This window comes from Ammodytes marinus (assembly GCF_949987685.1).
Source record: "Ammodytes marinus genome assembly, chromosome: 1".
Lineage (NCBI taxonomy): Eukaryota > Metazoa > Chordata > Actinopteri > Uranoscopiformes > Ammodytidae > Ammodytes > Ammodytes marinus.
Genome location: NC_137230.1, coordinates 32,342,294 through 32,363,327, shown reverse-complemented (window position 1 = coordinate 32,363,327; position 21,034 = coordinate 32,342,294). Strand labels below are relative to the sequence as shown.

At 40.2% G+C, this 21,034-nt stretch overlaps 1 protein-coding gene across 1 annotated transcript; it reads left to right on the top strand.

Moving 5' to 3' along the window:
- Positions 1-862: 862 nt before the first annotated feature.
- lpcat2 (lysophosphatidylcholine acyltransferase 2) lies at positions 863-16,965 on the top strand. The gene is made up of 14 exons (XM_080032830.1): positions 863-1,120; positions 1,633-1,775; positions 4,520-4,737; positions 5,789-5,901; positions 9,145-9,205; positions 9,577-9,635; positions 11,578-11,612; positions 11,832-11,886; positions 12,202-12,284; positions 12,608-12,733; positions 13,489-13,642; positions 14,527-14,625; positions 15,162-15,303; positions 15,689-16,965. The coding sequence occupies exons 1-14, from the start codon at positions 1,010-1,012 to the stop codon at positions 15,859-15,861; spliced, it is 1,572 nt and encodes a 523-aa protein (XP_079888956.1). The 5' UTR covers positions 863-1,009; the 3' UTR covers positions 15,862-16,965.
- Positions 16,966-21,034: the final 4,069 nt, after the last annotated feature.

Here is a 21,034-nt window from a genome sequence, read left to right as displayed (position 1 = left end):
ACATCCTTATGCTAATTTGTAGCTGTCTGAGACGGAGCAATTTTGAACTACTTTCTCTATTACTGGGCAGTGTAATGCATTGTGTATTATGAGTTAAGGATATTTTTAAATATATGGAACAATCTGATTATACAGGAACCAAATATATTAATGTCATGTAGGCCTAGTGGATCAAAATGTAAATGTTCACTTAGTTTGTAATGGTGTAGGCCTAAGTAAGCATTAAATCAATATACTAAGTCAGGACAAGTACACATACCACACATGTGTAGCCTCCTGCACCACGCCACTTCAGTAAATACGTTCCCATCACTGCTAAATAACATCTTTGGTGAGGAGACTTTCTTTTTAGGGCAGGTCTAAAATGTAAATTATTTATGAAACTGCGCCATCGCGTGGCCATTTCTGAAAGCTGGTAAACAAACACGTTCATTCATCACGAATATCGTTATTCATTCGTTTATTATCTCACATTGTATCAATTGTCTAGTCATTAAGGATTTTCAGCAGTCAAAATGTATTTACTATGGTCTGAACGCTTAAATCCGTAGCCTTTCTGCTCAACAAAGCACATGCATTGCTCACTGGATTGCTGCACCAGTTTAGCTCGTTCTGTGATTGGTAACAGCTTATTTATTAGACGCAGGTGTAACGGAATGGACCTAATTGCGCCTTGCAGACATCAATAACGAGATCGCAGACAGTAGAACCCCATGCAAATGCGTCTTCCCCAAACAAACAACGGTCGGACAACGGTTTGGACCCGGCTGCTGCTGCAACCACATTGTAGGTGGAGCTTGAAAACGCCAGTCTGTATCAGCTCTCTGTCAAAGTCTGCAGTGCACCCTAGCCTAGTAAGCCTACTCGCATGCACTGCCGGTATGAGGACTGTTTACAGAGCAGGGTCCCCCCACGTTGGTTGAGGAAGTGCAATGATTGACGGCGCTGTGTCTAATAAACACATATCCCGGTACTTTCTGCGTGTTTTAAACTGGACTGTCTGCCAGCAATGCCGCCGCAGCGAGTGTTCGCCTTGCCGAGGCAGCAATCCTTGCTCCTGCCTGCGGTCATCAACCCGTTCGTTCAAGACACCAAACTAAGCACAGCCGCTATCGTTAAAGTGAGTATGTATGGCATTTTGAGTGCAATGTTCATGTGAAGGCAAGAATATTGGGCTAGTCATTGCTTGGGGATGCAGCAAGCACGGTTGGTTCACACAGTGTTTTCATGTGTGTGTGAGATTATACACACAGGCTGTAGTGCTGCTGTGTAACCACCACCAGGGCCTGTAATCTTCTGCAGCGAGGCTTCACAATCGGCTTGTAAAGCCTCGTTATACGACACCACAAACAATGAGAGCCGTTGTGTGCCTTTTTGTTCTAGAAAGCTGCCCAGTAATATGGATTTCCAGACTCGTGCATGTATTTTCTACACTGAGGAATGTCAAACAGCCACCCCTAGTTATTTAGCATCTCTGACAGCAGTCTTACCTGTTATGGAGGGCTACAGTGCATACATTTTTAATGTGTGTGTGTGTGTGTGTGTGTGTGTGTGTGTGTGTGTGTGTGTGTGTGTGTGTGTGTGTGTGTGTGTGTGTTTACCCCCCCCCCCCCCCTCTCTCTCTCCATACAGTGTGTCCTGTTGGGAATCATCCTGGTCCCCATCCGAGCCATCCTCATCTCTCTGGTTCTCATGGTAACATGGCCTGTGTCTGTCATCATAACCTTCAAGCATCCGCTGAAAGGAGCAGTGGAGCCAATGACCGGCTGGAGACGGTGACTATTAGGATACAAACACACACACCGTCCCACCACAACACAGACGGCCACAGAAATGTACCAATGTTTCAAATGCCCCAGATCACTCACACTGACCAGACTGGTAGTGCTTAAGTAGGCCTACTCATGACTGTTCAATGTAGTAGTACTACAACCTTATACCGGTCAAGACCACTTAGGGGGGTATTGTTACATTGTCTGATTTGTTTAAAGGTGGATGCAGGCGATTCTGGAGAATGCTTGTTGTCAAAATCAGTAAATATGACTCCTCACAATCCGCTACCTGTACTGTGTGCATGCTGAATTACAAATCTGGTGCTAATACACAGGCTAGGCTCTGTAAACTGGCATGTAAATGAAGGACATGTAGGCTAAACAAAAGGAGCCATCGTACTTAGCAACATGCCCTATTATAGAACCTAGGCTGTGTATCTTTCAGCGTTCACACAGTACGGACAGATTGCGGATCATGAGGAGATGGTCACTGATGTTTATCAACAAGCAATCGCTGACTCCACCTTTTTAAAATAAGGGATAATGTAGGTTTTAGTGAGCAGTTCACTATTTAGAGAAATTAAGCCAAAGTCTTGTCTCTGCCTCGCCCTGTCTGTCTGCCATGGCCTTTAAGGATAGCACACTCACTGAATCACTCATAGACCTTAAGTCACATCAAAAGATTGTACGTTTTTAATCTACCTTATTCAACATCTGTTTACCTGTACAGAAAAGGACATTTTTAAAACTTGGTTCCTCCAATAATTTGAACTCGGCTTAATGCCTGTACAGTTATAGTGTCGGAAACCGAATGTTTTTTTTGTTGTCACTTTCGCCTCTATGTAAATTGTTGTTTGCAAAGCAACTGTAGCCAAACATTGTGCCCATTCTTTCCTCACTCAACGCTACACTCATAAACTCAACGTACAAAAAGGGTGTTGCCCACTGACACTCTTTCTGCAGGGCTGGCCATGCCGTTTAGTACAGTATGCAACAACAAAAAAACATAGCTATTGGTGTGGGTATTACATTGAGATTTGAACAGAAACGGAGTAAAATGATGATTGTTACAGCAGCAGGAGCATTGTGTGTCCAGGGTTCATAAACTGATGGAGGCAGCATATTCTCAAAATAATAGGTCCTGACATGACTTGAAGAATGTGCAGCTGCTAGCGCTGCTGCCGAATCATGCTTCTGTAGATGATATCTGCACCACAAGCATTACTCAAGCTCAGTTCCCCTCGCCTCTCAGGAAGGAAGGAGTCAGTGATGGTCTAAAAGGAAGTGATACATCTCTCTTTATGAACAGCCTAACCAGGTTTATGACCAAATGGTTATTATTTGGATTTTAATTTTTTTTTAAAGTTCCCTTTTTAAACTTTTTTTAAACTTTTACACATCAAGTGAAATAAATCAAGATTAAACCTACTTTTCAGAAGGTTGACACTTCTGTATTATAAGCTTTATGTAATATTCTAATATTTTGAGGTTCTGGATTATTTTTTTATTCCATGAGCTGTAAACCGTAATAATCAAAAATTCAAACTGAGGAAATGCCTGACACATTTCACTTTGTGTAATGAATCTAGATCGTATATGAAAGTTTCACTTTTGAATGAACTTTTCTAATGTATTGTAATGAATTCTGTATTATTGTGTCATTATGACACGATAGCTAACGTGTAGCAGTTTGAATGTAGTATTTCCCCATTGAAAAGGGTGCAGCATTTCACAAGTGTTCCCTTGTGCAAATGGTGTCTTCTGCAAACAACTTTTCTACAAGTTCCTCAGTAGAAAAGACTTTGACCACAGCTATGATTAGGACCAAACATGGTGTGGGTGACGGAAACGAGAGAGAAGCTTAACTTGTAAAGTTCACCAGTGTAGCGCTCTGCTGTGAACATGCTCTGATAGTATCAGAGTGGCTAAAGCACTGAGGCTAAGGTTTAACAATGAAAGGAAAATATTACAGTAGTACATTGAAAAAAATATTGATTCAAATATTGTCTTGGTCATGTTTCGATTGAAATGTAATTTGAAAAAGGCATGTACCCTCACTGAAAATTGGCAACTTTATTTAAATCCACACAGTTTTTCGACCACTTTTAGTTGAATATTTTACATGACATGTTGCCAGTTGACTCCCAAGGTGCAATGTAATCTGCAATTGTTGCTCTGTGCCTTCTGCATATTTGAGTGGGCAACACATAAGCCATAATAACTCCATCAGCTGATAGGATATGAAGGTGGTGTCGATGCCTTGGGTTTGTGTAAGAAGTCTTCTACTCTTAAAACTGTGTTCTGATGCATTACACTTCCTGCCCTGTTGAGGAAAAATATGCAATTATGTAAAGCTTTGAATAAAAGTCACCTTAATCATTTTGTCACAGTACGTCAATAGAAATTATGACTCCCTACGCTTTCTCTACATCATGAGGAAGTAAGTGGTCAAATTATTTTCAGTTTTAGGGGTTGCAGCAAAGTACACAATGGTGCAACTCTTCCTGTTACTAACTTAAGCTTTCATTGGGTCTTTGTTAATAAAAAAACAACGATCAACTGATCAACAAATTCATTATTATCTAGATGGCTGTAGACACATGTTAACATTTTTTACTCAGAACTTATGCATTTCCAATTAAGTTCACACCTTGCACTATTGTAAGGGGAACACACTTTTTAACACAGCGGATCAAAGTGTGAAATGACTTATGAATAAAACAATAAAATGTTCTGTTCTTGTCCAGGTTCATGTGTCGTAATGTGATGGCTAGACTGGGGAGGGCGTACTACTTCTGCATGGGCTTCAGAGTGGTGGTGAAGGGCAAACAGGTGGGCAGTGGTGAGGCCCCCATGCTGGCTGTGGCCCCACACTCCACCTTCTTTGACGGGATCGTTTGCATCGTAGCTGGCCTGCCCTCCACTGTCTCCCGCGTTGAGAACCTGGCTACTCCCATCTTTGGCAGTGAGACATTTTTTTTTTCAAGGAATGTACAGGGTAGATGTAATGGGCACTTCCTTTTGTGTGTGTGTGTGTGTGTGTGTGTGTGTGTGTGTGTGTGTGTGTGTGTGTGTGTGTGTGTGTGTGTGTGTGTGTGTGTGTGTGTGTGTGTGTGTGTGTGTGTGTGTGTGTGTGTGTGTGTGTGTGTGTGTGTGTGTGTGTGTGTAAAAACGGAAGTTATAACTTTTAACTATGTTTTTAATTAGTTAAAGTGGACCTATTATACTTTTTGACTTTTATGACCTATAAACGTTGTTATAATGATTTATAGTCATGTTTAACCATACTAGCGTATCAAATAATTACGTACATGCATTTAGACGTGTTCCCTGCTGACCGTCTGGGGTGGCTGTGCAGAGCACTAAACACTAGGGCAGCCGGTCGGGAAATCACGTGACAAATCGGTTCAGAATTTCCTGATAATTTTGTCGTCACGAAAAGCGGATGTTTCCATGTATGGTAATGCTGCTCAGGCAAGCCCCGGCCATGCCCCCACCTTCCTGCTCTGAAATCTCTCCGCGCGCTGCTGAAAATGTTCCGGAAGGAAGGTAACCAATCACAACGGAGTGGGGTTTGCAGGAGGGGGGGGGGGGGGGGGGCGGAGAAGCACAGAGCCAAGTGTGGAGCAGACTGCTGTGTTAGGGTGAGAGGAAGAGTGTCCCGAAAATCTACATGGTTTTTTGTGATGTTATTCGTGTCAGGTTGTTCTATAGCAGTTTTTAACAAGAAATTAAAAGTCCAGAAAAGTAGTATAATAGGAGAGCTTTAAAGTTGGAGTCAGCGATTCTGATGGTGACACCATAGAGATATTGCTTCATTTTATAACTGTCACATAGGGAAAGCATTAGTAAGCGAGCATTTAATAACATGACCCTGCCCTATTTAATTCTACTAAAGCTAGGCAATTAACCACAGCCTGAACATGAAAAAAAGCAGTGGAAAGTATGACAAACAACAACTATTAGTGTGTTTTCCTCTTGCATACATTAATGTGTTTTTTGCTTGGACTCTACAGGGTTTGTGCGCTGTCTTCAGCCAGTGCTGGTGTCCAGGAATGACCCAGACTCCAGGAAGAACACCATACAAGAGATTACCAGCAGAGCCCAGTCAGGAGGACACTGGCCACAGGTCAGTCACAGCACAATAACAACACAATGGCCTTAATATTAACGTGCTATTGGCATGGGATATTGGCTGGAGAGAAAACTTGCCAGCACCATGTTGTTTAATTATCTTTACTTTTATTTTTTGAGCTACCAGAGATTTATCCAACACATACTATGTTTTCCTGTTTAGTCCAGGCATTATATAACCTGACCTCTCAAAAATTGCAACAGAAACCATTCCAACAGTTTTTGACTCATGAATATGTAATAAATAACATACTAAAAGTCTTAAGGAATCCAAGTGGTGGAAAGTTATTTTCTAAGGGGTTTCTTAACCATACCTTTATGTCAATGTTCGGCTTCCTAAAGTACTGTTTTATGGTAGAGGGGATATGTGCAAAATTGTTAACCTTTTCACAAAAGCTTGAAACTTGATACACTTATACAGTTTGGGGCCCTGAACATTTTCAGATATTAAGCCATTGCAAAATCGAATCATGGTTGCCATGGCGACCATTTTACTTTCCGCCATAGCCTAATTGTGCATTTTTCATCATAACTCCTGAACCAAACATAATAATAACACATAACTAGTGATGTCTAACCCTATGTTTTCATGGTCAGGGAATACTATGATACCACATACAACTTCAGAGACAGTTAAGGTTGGGCGCCCTTAGCTCAGTTGGTAGGGCGTCGTCGTCGTCGTCCCCCCCCCCCCCCCCCCCCCCGGGCCGGGCCCAGCAGCAGATCCGGGTTCGATTCCCAGTCCTCTGCGGCATAACCACTGTGCCATGAGCACCCCCTGTAATTGTGTCTTTCTTGGAGATAGTTCAGAACTGTGTGCGTTGTTAACTTCAGCACAAACTGGCATGGAGTGAAGCCATGTCAGATGTTGCAGCCATGTCATACCTTGCAATCTTGTGATGCCACCACTGGTTTTCATACTGTCATTAGAACCTGCTCAAGATCCATGGACATGCCAACCCATAGGCGATCACTCCACATGGAATCCCCCTACAGATCTCTGGTTAATATCTGGATGGTGCTAATGGACCTTGCACATCCTCTGCCCACACAATTGGCTGGGCCCCTGAAAACCTGTTTGTAGACTCAGGACAATGACAGATTAACTAGCCTGTCCTGTTTATAAGAATGTAGAAGAACTACAAAAGGTACCCAACCTGTTTTTTCATGGGGTCCAAATACTTTTCACAACCACACCCAGACACAAGTAGCAGGTAGGCCTAGATGTGTTTTCCGTGAGCAGGAACGACTCGGGAAATATAATCCAGACAAAACTGTTTAATATCAAAACCCAATCTTGTCACCATTTGGCACACAAAGGGTTTATAGGATGGATTATGTTTGAAACAGTTACACTCCGCTGTGCTCAATCTGAAACATTTTGAACATTTCTGCTTTTCTACTGCTTTTTAAATGGCCTTAAGCGGAGCCGCAGCTCTGTGTAAACACCCAACTTTGAATAGATATTGAATAGTTTGCAATGTGGCGAGGCTATGAAAGCTGTTTGTGTTGCTTTAGCTATCGGCACTGGCAACGCACGTGGACATGTTTTTTTCTTTCTCATTTCCTGTAAGCGTTGGATCTCGTTTTTCAAGTTAATTCAAAGAGTTCTTCATACTTGAGGATTGGTATCTGGGCCGGGCCCCTGAAGACCTCCAGTCAATGCCCCCCCCCCCCCCCCCCCTTACCCATGCTTTACTCGTATCAATGCGTGTGAGTGCGCTCATCCCTCAATAAACACATACATGTAATTGTAGAGAGAATAACTATCTTATCAACCAGGGATGTGCAGGGACAGTTGGGGGAGCAAGGGCTTATTATTTTACAATAGTAGCACGTACATTTCTGACTTAGCCCAGCATACCAATTTATTTTGAATACCCACTCACACAATTGTTTAACAGATCAGCAGATCTCTACAAAATAATCAGTTCACACAGAGACATTGTTCTTCTGTAGTATCCACTAAAGCAGTGGTGTCAAACATACGGCCCGCGGGCCGGATGCGGCCCGCGAGATGATTTAATCCGGCCCGCGACTTGTAGAGCACACATTTATGAGCATTTCAAAAAAAAAAGTAAGTCTCTAGCCCATTCCTGTGAGGAGATATGAATTTTTAAAGAAATAACCAAAATGCTCACTCCAGCCGCTAGGGGGCAGCCTAAATAAAAAAAAATCACATTTTAGCAACGTGGGAAATGGTAAATGGCAATCTTGCTTCACCGCTATTAATGTTTCCTCCAGTGCTTTATGGCAAAGTAAAAACCAAAAAAATAAAAAATAAATAAAACAATTTTTATTTTTAGTGCTGAACAATTAATGTACTAGCAAGCGCGATGTGTCCGCGGCTCTGCACGTGCGAAACGAGCAGGAGCATGCTAGTGTAGGCCTACAAGATTTATTTCCTAATTTTCCATGCTGCTTTATTTTTATGTTTTAAATTGGGAAAAACGAATTCCAAAACAACCAATAACCTCTGTATTTAAAAATAAATCAAAACAGTAGAAGTTGCACTTTTATTAAATTTTATTTTGTACTGTCTGCATGTTTGCACAAAATGTGTCCCTGTACATATAGTAAACAAAATTGGACAACTGTAACGTCAGTGCCTGTTGTATTTGTGTATTCAAATAAACAGTTGTTTATTTCATTAGTGCGTATTGGCATCTTTGAGCAAAATACCCCCCAAATTTTTGCTGCGGCGCTGCGCGCCGCACCTCCTATTCCCATGGCCAGCAGCAACCTTTACTAAGACATTTCCTGGGGGGTACAGAGATCCCTTGTGATCCGTGATAATGTAGGTTACAAATGTAGACTGAGTGATAAAGCATATTACTGAAAAACAAAGCTAGAGATTTGGAGTTGATGTACGTTATTTTGCCATTATTGTACTGGTCCGGCCCACTTGAGATCAGAGAGGCTGTATGTGGCCCTCGAACCAAAATGAGTTTGACACCCCTGCACTAAAGCAATCTAAAAGTTTTCACAATTTGCACGTTTTCTATATTACTAGTTTCTGGTATAAGATACATTTACACTAATTGACTGCACCAAATATTGCACTCTTTTGTATTTCTGCACATGACAATAAATAATTTGAAATATTTTGGTGGTATTGTTGAAATAAATAGTTAAATAGTAAATAGTTGTAAGCAGCAGTAGCATATCAAGGCTATTTAAAATAGAAGAGTATACAACTTGTAATTTAAACATTAACTAATTATATTTTGTTCCTCAGGTTCTAATATTTCCGGAGGGAACGTGTACAAATCGATCATGTCTTATCACTTTCAAACAAGGTAAGGTCAATACAATGTATACATATGTTATCTTTCGCAACAAAACGTGTTAAATAAGGAACTGATGACGAACAAAAGAGAAATTAAACAACAAAAAACTACTTTCTGAAAGCTCCATATGTTGCTTATAGCACATAGTTATCACTTAACTCTCATCCACTAAATGAAATGGCTACACAATAGTCACAACACTTGATCCTACACTGCTCCACCCGTTCATTATGTGATGTGGATTGTGCATTGACTGGTTGTCAACTGATGCCCCACAAAACAGGTTGTGAGTCATGTGGGAGAGGTCTGTTTTGTTCAGTTATACACAAGACAACGGTTTCTAGGATTTCTTTCATACTGTTTGTTCCCTATGCCTCTAGGTGCCTTCATCCCAGGGGTCCCTGTGCAGCCTGTACTCATGAGATATCCCAACAAACTGGTGAGTGAGATTTGTTATACAGTATTAATATATTTAACAAACAAGCACACTTCATAGAGGCCACACACAGGCCTGCCCACACAAATGGCTGGGCCCCTGAAAACCTCCAGTCAATGGGCCTCCCTTACCCATTACTCCTATCAACAATGAGTGTGAGTGCGCTCATCCCTCAATAAACACATACATATCTTATCAACCAGGGACTTGCAGGGACAGTTGGGGGAGCAAGCGCTCATTATTATTTTAAAATAGTAGCACATTTCTGACTTAGCCCAGCATAGGCTACCTACCCATTTATTTTGATTCCCTTACACTCACACAATTGTTTAACAGATCAACGGATATCTACAAAATAATCAGTTCACTCAGAGACATTGTTCTTCTTTATTATTCACTAAAGCAAACAGTTTTTTCACAATTTGCACGTTTTCTATGCTACTATTTTCTGGTGAGATACATTTACACTAATTGACTGCACCAAATACTGCACTTTTTTGTATTCCTGCACATGACATTAAATCATTTGAAATCTTTTGGTGGTATTGTTGAAATAAAAAACACTTAAAAAACAACATCAACAACAAATTCTTCACACACAAATGAAAAAAGGCGGTTCTCTACATGATTAACCAAACCAACCTACCCTTCAAAACTATAAAGTTGGCCTATGTTTGGTTGCAACATTTAGGCTTAGTACATTATCCTCTCATCACTGCAAAAGCACTGAAATCATTACAAAAAAAGTTCTTAATCTTTGAACTCAAATTTTTTCCTTCAATTATTTCCAACTTCTTTATGCCTTGTGTTTTTCTTTGCATTAAGATTTTTTTTAGGTCTATTTTTATTTTTCATTTTTAGAAACAATACAGAAAGCAGGACCTTGGTGGTTATGGCAATAATTAAAACAGGATGATGCTGCTCGTCAGCTTCATTGTGGTATGACCCGGCTGGTTGGTCAATTGGCCAGGTTTGTGAAAAACTGGTCAGACTTGGCTGGTCGTGTCAACCTGAAGATTTATGTCAAAGCCTTTAGAAGTTACAGTCCCCAAAGGGAAATTCTTTGTAGACTCAGGAACATTACAGAGTAACTATTGAATGTAGAAGAACTACAAAAGGTACCCAACCTGTTTTTTCATGGGGTCCAAATACTTTTCACAACCACACCCAGACACAAGTAGCAGGTAGCTACCTACATGTGTTTTCCGTGAGCAGGAACGACTCAGGAAATATAATCCAGCCAAAACTGTTTAATGTCAAAACCCAATCTTGTCACCTTTTGGCACACAAAGGGTTTATAGGATGGATTATGTTTGAAACAGTTACACTCCGCTGTGCTCAATCTGAAACATTTTGAACATTTCTGCTTTTCTACTGCTTTTTAAATGGCCGTAAGCGGAGCCGTGGCTCTGTGTAAACACCCAACTTTGAATAGCCTAGATATTGACATAAATATAAATATCTAGAAATAAAGTTTAGCTTAGTTAGGTTCTTGGCTTCCAAAGACCATGCCCCCCCCCCCCCCCCCAAGTGGCTGGGCCCTAGAAAGCCTTCCCACTTCCTACCCCTTATGGGCGGCCCTGGCCACACATACTCAATCTACTAGTTTGCATGGAAGAAAATATAGAAGTTAAAATAGATCATCTTTGGGTAAAGTATACACACTTATTTTGGCCTATTTCCGTCTGAGCAAATGAACACACATTTATCAGTAAACTTAATCTGCAGATCTTTTTAGATGTTGCTTTGCTGACATCCGCTCATGAGGTGCCATTTTAGTTTTTACGATTTTTGCTGGCTGAACTTTTAGGTCTGATTGCAATCAGTCACAACAAAGATAATCTTAGTAACATAACATTTGAAGTTTAGCTGTATCACACAATACTATGTATACAACTCCATCCTAGAGTTAATGTTTTATTATCTCTTCCCCCCCCCCATACAGGATACAGTGTCTTGGACTTGGCAGGGTTTCAGCTCGTAAGTAGATCCATCTTCAAGTAAATCGATCTTTAAGTATGTAGTTGTTTATCACTAGCATGGAATATGTGGATATACGTTTGGTGTCCGATGCTACTTTTTCGTAGCCAATAAACACAGCAACATGTTTTTCTGCTGTATTATTGTTGCATTACAACACCTGTTGTTAACCGTTGAATCAATAGTTGTAACCAAATGTCTTGCTTGTGTTGTGTGCAGGAAGACGCTGCTGCTTCTGACCCTGTCCCAGCTCTACACCACAGTAGAGATAGAGGTAACAAATATTCATCCTCATATAATGGCAATTCCTTTCCAAACAAGTTTTTATTCATGCGTTTATCAATCTTGCTATTTAATTTGACAGCCTGAAAAGCACTACTTCATGTACACATCATCTCAGTTTAGAGACCATTGTTTCCACTTTACTGGGAGTATCAGTGTCACTCTCTGTACTCGAGTTAAACTAAAATTTTACCTAAGTTCACAAAAAAAAAACAATTCGATGTTATCCTGTACTATGCAAATATTTTGTAGTGTACTTTGTGCTTGGACTTTCGTAAAAAAAAATTTTTTATCTTTTATTTTTCAGTTCCTGCCGCCATGTATCCCCACAGAGGAAGATAAGAAAACACCGACTCTGTTTGCCCACAGAGTGCGAGACACTATGGCCCGGTAAGTTTCCATCAAAAATGTTTCTAAATGCACATTACATCATGCATTCTTACACACAGCGCAACATAAAAGCACACGTATATACGCTTCTACAATTTAAAACACCCAATGCAAATCACAGATGGAGTACATTAGTTAGTGGATTAAAAACTGAGTGGTGGAGAGTATGATTTTTAAATGAGTGTACAGTGAGTTTGGTTATTACGTGACCGTTCTGAAATTTGCATATCCTCCTGGCCTGCTATGTTGATCTCTTTACAAACATCAAATGCTTTTGAGCCAAACAGCGTACTGTAACATGCAAACTGTCTGTCTGCTTTCAGCGCATTGGGAGTCCCCGTGACGGACCACACATATGAAGACTGTCGCCTGATGATCTCAGCTGGTGACCTCACGCTACCCATGGAGGCCGGCCTCGTCGAGTTCACCAAAATAAGTCGTAAACTCAAGTAAGAACGTCTCTGTTAAAGGTGCTGTATGTAGTTTCAGTGGAGGGGGATGTGTTTACATTTGCAGAGCCTGCAGTATGCTTAAAACACATATTTCTACCGGTTATTTTTAGTATTGAATAATTCTATGATAAATCACATTTAATGTATTTTCAGGCACCTGGAAACAAACGTACGACATGAATATGTTGTATACAAACTGTGGGCCCCGCTTCTGTAAACAACATCAGCAAAACACTAACTGTTTAGGTAGATTTCTAACACTGAACACTCAAAAAACATAAACACATTAAACAGACATACACATAGGCTACCTCACTTACACAAGTGCAATATGCTTTCTGCCTTTTAGATTTATTTATTATGACATGCCTGTCCTTGTCTTGTTTCTTGTGTTATTTATGTGTCTTGTTGTTTTTATACTGTTTTTATCTTAAATTGCTTGTCTGTTTTTTCTGTGTGTAATAATGCACCTTCAGTTGGCAATCCCAATTTCGTTGTACGGGTGACTGTACAGTGACAATAAAGACTATCTTATCTTATCTTATCTTAACTTCAAACTGTGTTCCAGGGATCCAATTTTTCCCAGTGAGCAAAGTTTATTTCTTTAGTTATGAGAATATACCTTTGAAACTGTTCACTTCTCTGACACACACCTAAAGTTACATAGTGCACCTTAAGTATGCTGTTCAGCACATCGCCAGGCAGATATGTTAATACTAATAAATATGTCCCCTTGTGCCCTGCTTTCTCAGTCTGAAGTGGGACAATGTGAAGAAGGAGCTGGAAGGCTATGCGTCTATGGCCTCTTCCTGTAAAGGAGGACAAATCACCATCCATGAGTTTGCAGGTTTCCTGAAGCTGCCCGTCAACCCGGCCCTAGAGGAGCTGTTTGCACTGTTTGACAGGGTGAGAGATGTGTATATCATATATATAGATTTCTAATGTGACAATTAAAGGTGGAGTCAGCGATTCTGGAGAATGCTTGCCTTGTTGTCAAAATCACTCTTTGTCCAAATCAGTGAATACCTCCTCACAATCCGCTATCTGTCTGTACTGTGTGTGTGTGCTGTGGACAAAATCCAGTGTTGGTACACAGCCCAGGCTCTTTAAACGGGCATGTTGCTAGCTAGGATGGGCCCATTTGTTTACATATCCTTTGTTTACATACCAGTTTATAGAGCCTAGGCTGTGTATTAACACACCATGTATTTTTTTCAGCGCACACACATTACGGACAGGTAGCGGATCATGAGTAGATATTCACTGATTTTGACAAAAAGTGATTATGAAAACAAGCCTTCAATCTCCAGAATCGCTTACTCCCCCTTTTTAAACACACATGGCACATCTGGCATTAAACGCACCATAAATACAGTAGTTGACATTATGATGGGTATATCAAATTTACAGTATCACATACATATTACATAACTGCATATCATGTGCACCAATGAAAGGAACATTAGGGGTGACATCATGGTGTGGGTTCTGGATCTGTACTGACTGGAAGTGGAAACAATGATCAAAGCAGTCTGGGCTCCTGTCCTGGTATGTCTGTCTACCAGAGGGTTGAGTGGGAGGAAAAGCATGAAACAGCCTCTCACCCCCACCTCAATGAGTATCCCCTTTCCACAGAAAAGTGTCCCATAATTTTTCCAGTAATAAAGAAATCAGCTTTTGAAGTCAAAACTGATCATTATTTCTAGACAATAAAAGGGAAAGTACTTATATCCATCATAATAATCTGTATTTACCAACTAAAGTCATTTTTTTTCCTTGATCCTGTCTAGAACGGCGACGGCACCATAGACTTCAGAGAGTACGTCATCGGTGTGACCATCCTGTGTCGACCAGCGAACACAGAAGATGTTCTTAGAATGGCTTTCAAGGTAAGACGGAGATAGTCTCACATTGCTCTGCCCGTTCTAGAGCCTGAGGAATAGGAAGTAGTCTGTTTTTTTTAATTGCACGTTGAATACAAATACACTGTATTGTAGTAATGGTGGTATCCAATGTATTTGGCGCCCCAAGCTAGTACTTCTAACGACTTACTAAATGTCAGCATAATGACCCGCTACTGCCTGGAGTTGACATTAGAGCACAGCAGACAGTAGCAGGAGTACTGTAGGAGGAACAGCCTTCACAGACAATTGGAAACATATTTTAGACAATGCGTGTCTGTTATGGAGAGCATGGAGTCATCTTGCTTGCCAAAGGTCAATGGTGATTTGATAAACAATTCTGGTGTTTATATAATCTTACTATAAAGCTATTTTGTCAAACTAATTTAGTAATTTTAGTGAGTTTTTTTTTTCTTACCCACCTACCCATTTTCACACTGTTTTCGTCAACCAAAAAAAAAATAGCAAACATTTCAAATGTCAAAGTGTAACACATTTGTCTGTGTTTGTGTCCTCTGCTGCAGCTGTTTGACACAGATGAGGATGAGAGAATCACGCGCGAGGAGTTCACGTCTCTGCTGCGCTCGGCTCTGGGTGTGTCTGATCTGAACATGGTGAAGCTCTTCAGAGCCATCGACGCAGACTGCTCTGGTTACATCACATTCAGTGAGTACACCAGCCTCAAGGCCAAGTTTTACACTGATACAGTTTGGTCTTTTAATTATTTAGTATTTACACCAGTAAATAATATATCGTATTCTATCATGATACATTTTACTTGATTTTAGATTTTTTTGATTTGCACACATTCATTCAAATACAAAACAATAAACCATTTAACGCAAATATATCTTTTACATGGAAAGAGGAAATAATGTGTGCTGAAGATTGGAGAAGTCAGAAACCCGTGGGGGGGCTTATAGTCAAAACTCAATTTGTAAAAATAAATATATAACAATAAAAGCAATAAAAAAAATCATAAAAAAAATAGACATCCCTTATCCTAATGCCTCCTAATGCCATATATCCTTTGTGCATTGGGATTGTCCAGATGAATTTGAAGCCTTTGCCACGACCCACCCGGAGTACGCCAAGCTGTTCACCACCTACCTGGAGCTGCAGAGGTACCAGGCCATCCAGGAGGCTCAGCCGGGGGAACTGGAACTCACCGGATCAGGGTCAACCCAGGAAGACAGCAGTGTATCGGACAAAAAAGATGATTAACACTGAGGATGACTGTGACCTCCCATTGACTGCACTGAGACACACAACACTGTATCCATTGCACTGAGAAGGAAAAATTGCAAAATTTCATATTCCCTTCATTAAGTTTATTCAAGTTATTTGCCACAGCAGGGCCATATCATAGGTACATGTGCTTTGCTTTTTTTTAGATGGGTTTTAGTGTGCTTCTATTTTCAATTTTAGTGCCTTATAGAGAGATTCTAAAGAAGAAAATTCCCGAAGTCACTGCACAAGAAATGTTGTGTGTGTGTGTGTGTGTCCGTGTCCATCAGAAAAAAATAACAATTAAAAAGCTAGTCATAGCAGGAACATATGACTATCTTGTGGCCGCTCATCAGTGTTTTAACTGTCTAAACCCTGCAATATTAGGTTTTAATGTTAGTGACAGTGTTTTATGATGTATTTAAATATGTTCTCTAGATCACTGTAAACGGCCTGAGCACATTTTTTTTTTTCCGACTTTGGATACGGTACATTGTTCTCTGTACCATCTCTGTTGTCTTTCTGTACATGAGTTAAATAAAATTGCCAAACCAACACATTTTTAAATATAAGCAAAGACTCTTCGTGTTTTTGTGTTACAGTATAATTAGTGTATAAATAAGCTTTATTATGATTTTTTTTTTTGTCCCTCTCCCACGATCTGGCAACCCACAGATGTTCTGTATTAACGCTATGTCTACGAGGTGCATACATGCTGTGCAATACCCTTTTGTTTCTAGCGCTCAGGGACACGAACATTGTAAGACGGCTGTGTAATTAGCCAGAGGTTTTAGCTTTGCATGTGTATCTATTTGCATTTTCTACTGAAGATTGTTGTTTTGCTGAGACAGCACTAGCATCTACACGGCTTTAAGTTTACTAAAGCAAATCGGCCACTGGAAAATAGGGCAATTTGTGAGCAAAAAGGCAACAGCGTTTCTCCACAACAGCATATTCCAGCGGGGTATGCTTGCAGATTAACTAGCAGCACTGTTAATTATTTAGCAAGGTGCATTGCAATTATGTGATTGTTTATTTCTTTTTTTTTTTGTTAACTCTGCAAAGTTTGCTTTTTAAAATAAAACAAGAATACAGTTTCAACTCTCGCCTGTGTTTCTATGTTAACCACTGAGGGAATTAGTGATTCTCAAAGACTTAGTTTATAATGAGGCATTGGTGTAATTATGTATAACAGATGGGAAATGGCTCTACCTCTGGTTCACTGAATCACCACCAGGGGGCAGCAGCTACCTGTTACAATTCCATTATGTTTGTTAGGTTTGTCTTTTTAATTCTCTTATTTTGATCTGACATGTAAATTAATCCTAGAAATCCCTCAAGATTAACGGTGAGAAGATGCACACATATATGTTTATTACTTTCTTTATTTCATTTCATTGATTTACGTCTCGTGACCATATATTCCCATGGTATGGAGCACAACACATTCAAACCATAAGAAAAAATAAATAAATTGTTATGAAAAAATACTATTGTCCTTGTTAGAACGTTTCATGTCATAATTTGAAAATTTACAGTGTTATTGTATGTTAAATGTTCAAGTTATGGAGAAATAAATTGGTTTGGTGCGGAGGTGGACTCCCCTTGAGCATGTAACACTACACCAGTTATAAAGTGGGACTTGGTACTCATTTTGTACCACCCCAAGAAACAACTGTAAACTTATTCTATACTTTTTACTCTCTGTATTTAATGTTGTTACAGTGTTTTCTGTTGAGATACTTAGAAATACTTGAAGGGAAATTGCTGAAGGATTCAGATAAATCTTGATTGTTTTGATTTGTATTGTTTTATTTTTTGTTTGTCTTTTTTATTGTTCAAAATTTTTTCAACTCTTTTGTCTCACTCTCCAGCTCAAGAAAAGGCGACAGAAACCGCTCCTGAAAACTGTGCTTGAATTTAAGATATAGAAATGGGCAAAGGTCGCTCATCCAGGTTAGCGTAGCTCAAACACTGGTAGTCAAGGGGAGCAGGTCAAAAGATAAACTTTACAACATCACTAAATGGTCCAGTGTGCTTGTTGGGATTTGTGTAATTTAACCAATATGGTGCGTTCCATAATTTGACACTTTGTCATTTAAACACCAAATACAAACGAGACCATTATTGGCACTTTCCTGTTTTTTTTCCAGCATATATCGGATTCTAAAATGACATAATGGTAAAAAAATATAAAGCACAAAATAATCTGGTTTACAAACAAGTAATGACAAGCACACAGGAGGGTTAAAGTGATGTTGTTAAATATCTTTTGACCCTCTTCCCTTGACTACCTGTGTTCGAGCTCAGCTAACCTGGATGAACAACATCTGCCCATATCTACATCGAAAACGCAGACACAGATACAGGAACAGTTTCTTGGGTTGGAGAGTGATGCAAACAGCTGGTAAATTCAAAAAAGTTGATCTATTCCTTTAAAGGTGTAATGAAGATGGTAAAGTTGGAGGATGAGGCAAACTAGTTTGGGCTTTCAGGGATACGGTTGGATGGATGGGGTGTCGGTCAGGCAGCAAATAGTCCTCAAGCTCTTTTGAAAAACCCGAGAAATCTCTTTCTCAGGGATAATTTATTTGGCTTCTTCTCGGTCTCTTTGCCCTGCTCTCCTTCGAGGTGCTTGAGGAGATCTTCCCTTTCCTTCTGCCTCTGCCGACGTTTTCTCTCCGGGACTTTCAGTGTTGTTTCAGTGTTCTTCTTCATTACAGACGTATGTTTAATCAGGTCTTACGTCTGGGCCAGAAACATTTCTAGTTCCTTATCGAACTCATCCTTCTCCCTCTGCCTCTGCTGCTCTTTGTGGAGAGCCTCAGCTTCAGCGGCCTTCTGGTTGGAACGTTGCACGGTGATGATTTCCCTGTTCTTCTGAAAAATCACAATCTCCTGAAGTTCGAGCTCAGACACGTAAACCATTTTGTAAAATCTCAGACAAACTTAACAGTATTGTAATGAAAATGAATTGGTATGCTGTGTGTTAACATTGCTTGATCTGCCTGCATTGCAGTTTTGTGTCTCTTCCATTTCTTTGTTTTGCCTTTGAGTGAACCAGGCTGTTTTCAGTACAGTATTTGAATGCTATTGCTAACCTTTCATCATTAAAGTGAGCATATGACTCAAAAAAGTTATGCACGCCTATAGTTTTGATAAAATAGTCTAATTTGTCAATATCATTTCTTCAAATAAATATTTTGTAAATCTCATGTAGTCAATCTACAATAATAAACATGTCCTAACATGATCATTTGCTCTTTAAACAAATGCTCCTCATCTGCCTGTTGGTCAAAGCATTATGCTCTGAAGTTCTGACACTATGAATCCACTTTGGCACAATCGCTTATTACAAGTTCATCTGTAAGTGAATTAACGCTGATACAGACCTATAAATTCTGTTCTAAATACAGTTTACGTGAATGTGCACACACACACACACACACACACACACACACACACACACACACACACACACACAAACACACACAAACACACAGCTAAAATGAATGATGGAGAGCAGGCCGCTTCATTAAAAGCCCCGCTGTGAGACAAACTGTGATTACCAGCTGTGATTTCCACCTTCAATTTGTTTTAACCTTTTCAAACGTTACAGAGGCTCATTTCATTTTAATCAAAATTGATGAGATGGCATGGAATCAATTAAGGCACATTGTCGCAGCAGCGCTTACAACACAGCGTACTCCTTCCTCTGGCTCCACACACACACACACACACACACACACACACACACACACACACACACACACACACACACACACACACACACACACACACACACACACACACACACACACACACCTCTCCCCATCCTCTGCCTGGCTGTTGTATATTGCTGTATCCATTTCAGCCATGCCTGGGGGGTGATCCTGTCGCAGTAGATTGTGGGAGATATGTGTTGGTAATCAGATTTGTCCTCCTGAGGAGCTGAGTGAGTGAGCAGCCCTGTGTTTGCGGGTCCACGTCGGACACAGGGACTGACACGGAAGGTAGCCTCTCTTCACTGTGTGCCAGGCTGGAAGGAAAGGTCAGAACCAACAGAAAAGGCCCTCGCTAGTTAAATTGATGTGACACTGAATGTGTCCCTCAATTTAGGCAGACTGCTTTCTCAGGCAAACTGAGGAAGACAAGTCCATTTCCAATCAAGTTTAGACTCAATTCAGTCATTTATTCCTAAAACTTTAAGGTGTTTTTTTTTCTATAGTGGTGATGGGTTCAACTTTGGGGTGAATGCTGCACATACTGCAACACGTTCATTACTCCTATGAGGAACTTGTAAATATTCATGTAACAGTCTCGTTTTCCCCTCTGATGTTCATAATGACCTGTAACAGCAAACGAGACCGTCAGTGAAAAGAACAATATTTTTCATATAGCCAAGTTATAACAATGCCTATACTCTCCTCGCCAACTCAGACAAAACGATTTACGGCAGACATACTGGAACATTCTGTGTTGATGAACGGTACTAAATCAAAGTTTACTTTGCTTCACCATCGTCACATTACCATTATTAATCTGACATAGTCACATATACATTACCTCGTCAAGCTGCATCCTGCCGTCTCTTTCACTTGCTTCCTAAACAAATGCATGCGCCCCCCGGCACGAGCTAGCAAAGATCTTAAGAGAGCAGGCGCTGGTGTCGTAAAAACACTACTGCTTTTTGTCCAAGGGGGCGCTAAAATCCAGTAAAACTGAATGTTCCTCATAGCACTTAAAGTAATGTACCAATCCACTGCAAGTATGAACACAATTCTTACATTTCAGAGTGAGTATCTGCATGACTAAATGAACGCAATACAACACACTGACTCTGCATTACAACAGCCATACTTCCATGTTATCTAGAATGGCAGAAAAAGACAACACATGGTGTTAAATGCTTTATGAAAGAAAAAATAATAATAATTTACTACAGTCATATTGCAGTGTGCAAACCAGCATGCTTTCTGGAGTTACATCACAGTTACATCATTGACAGCTGCAGTATGTAGTATAGTACAGAGAAAGAGTTTGCAATTTGAAATGGAGGGTGATTCATTGTCAGTGCAATAGTCCAACAGACCATTTGAAAAGCAACAGGGCTTCGCTGTAGTTCAAGGGTATTCTGAAACATTACGTAAACAGAAAAACGCAAAAAGTT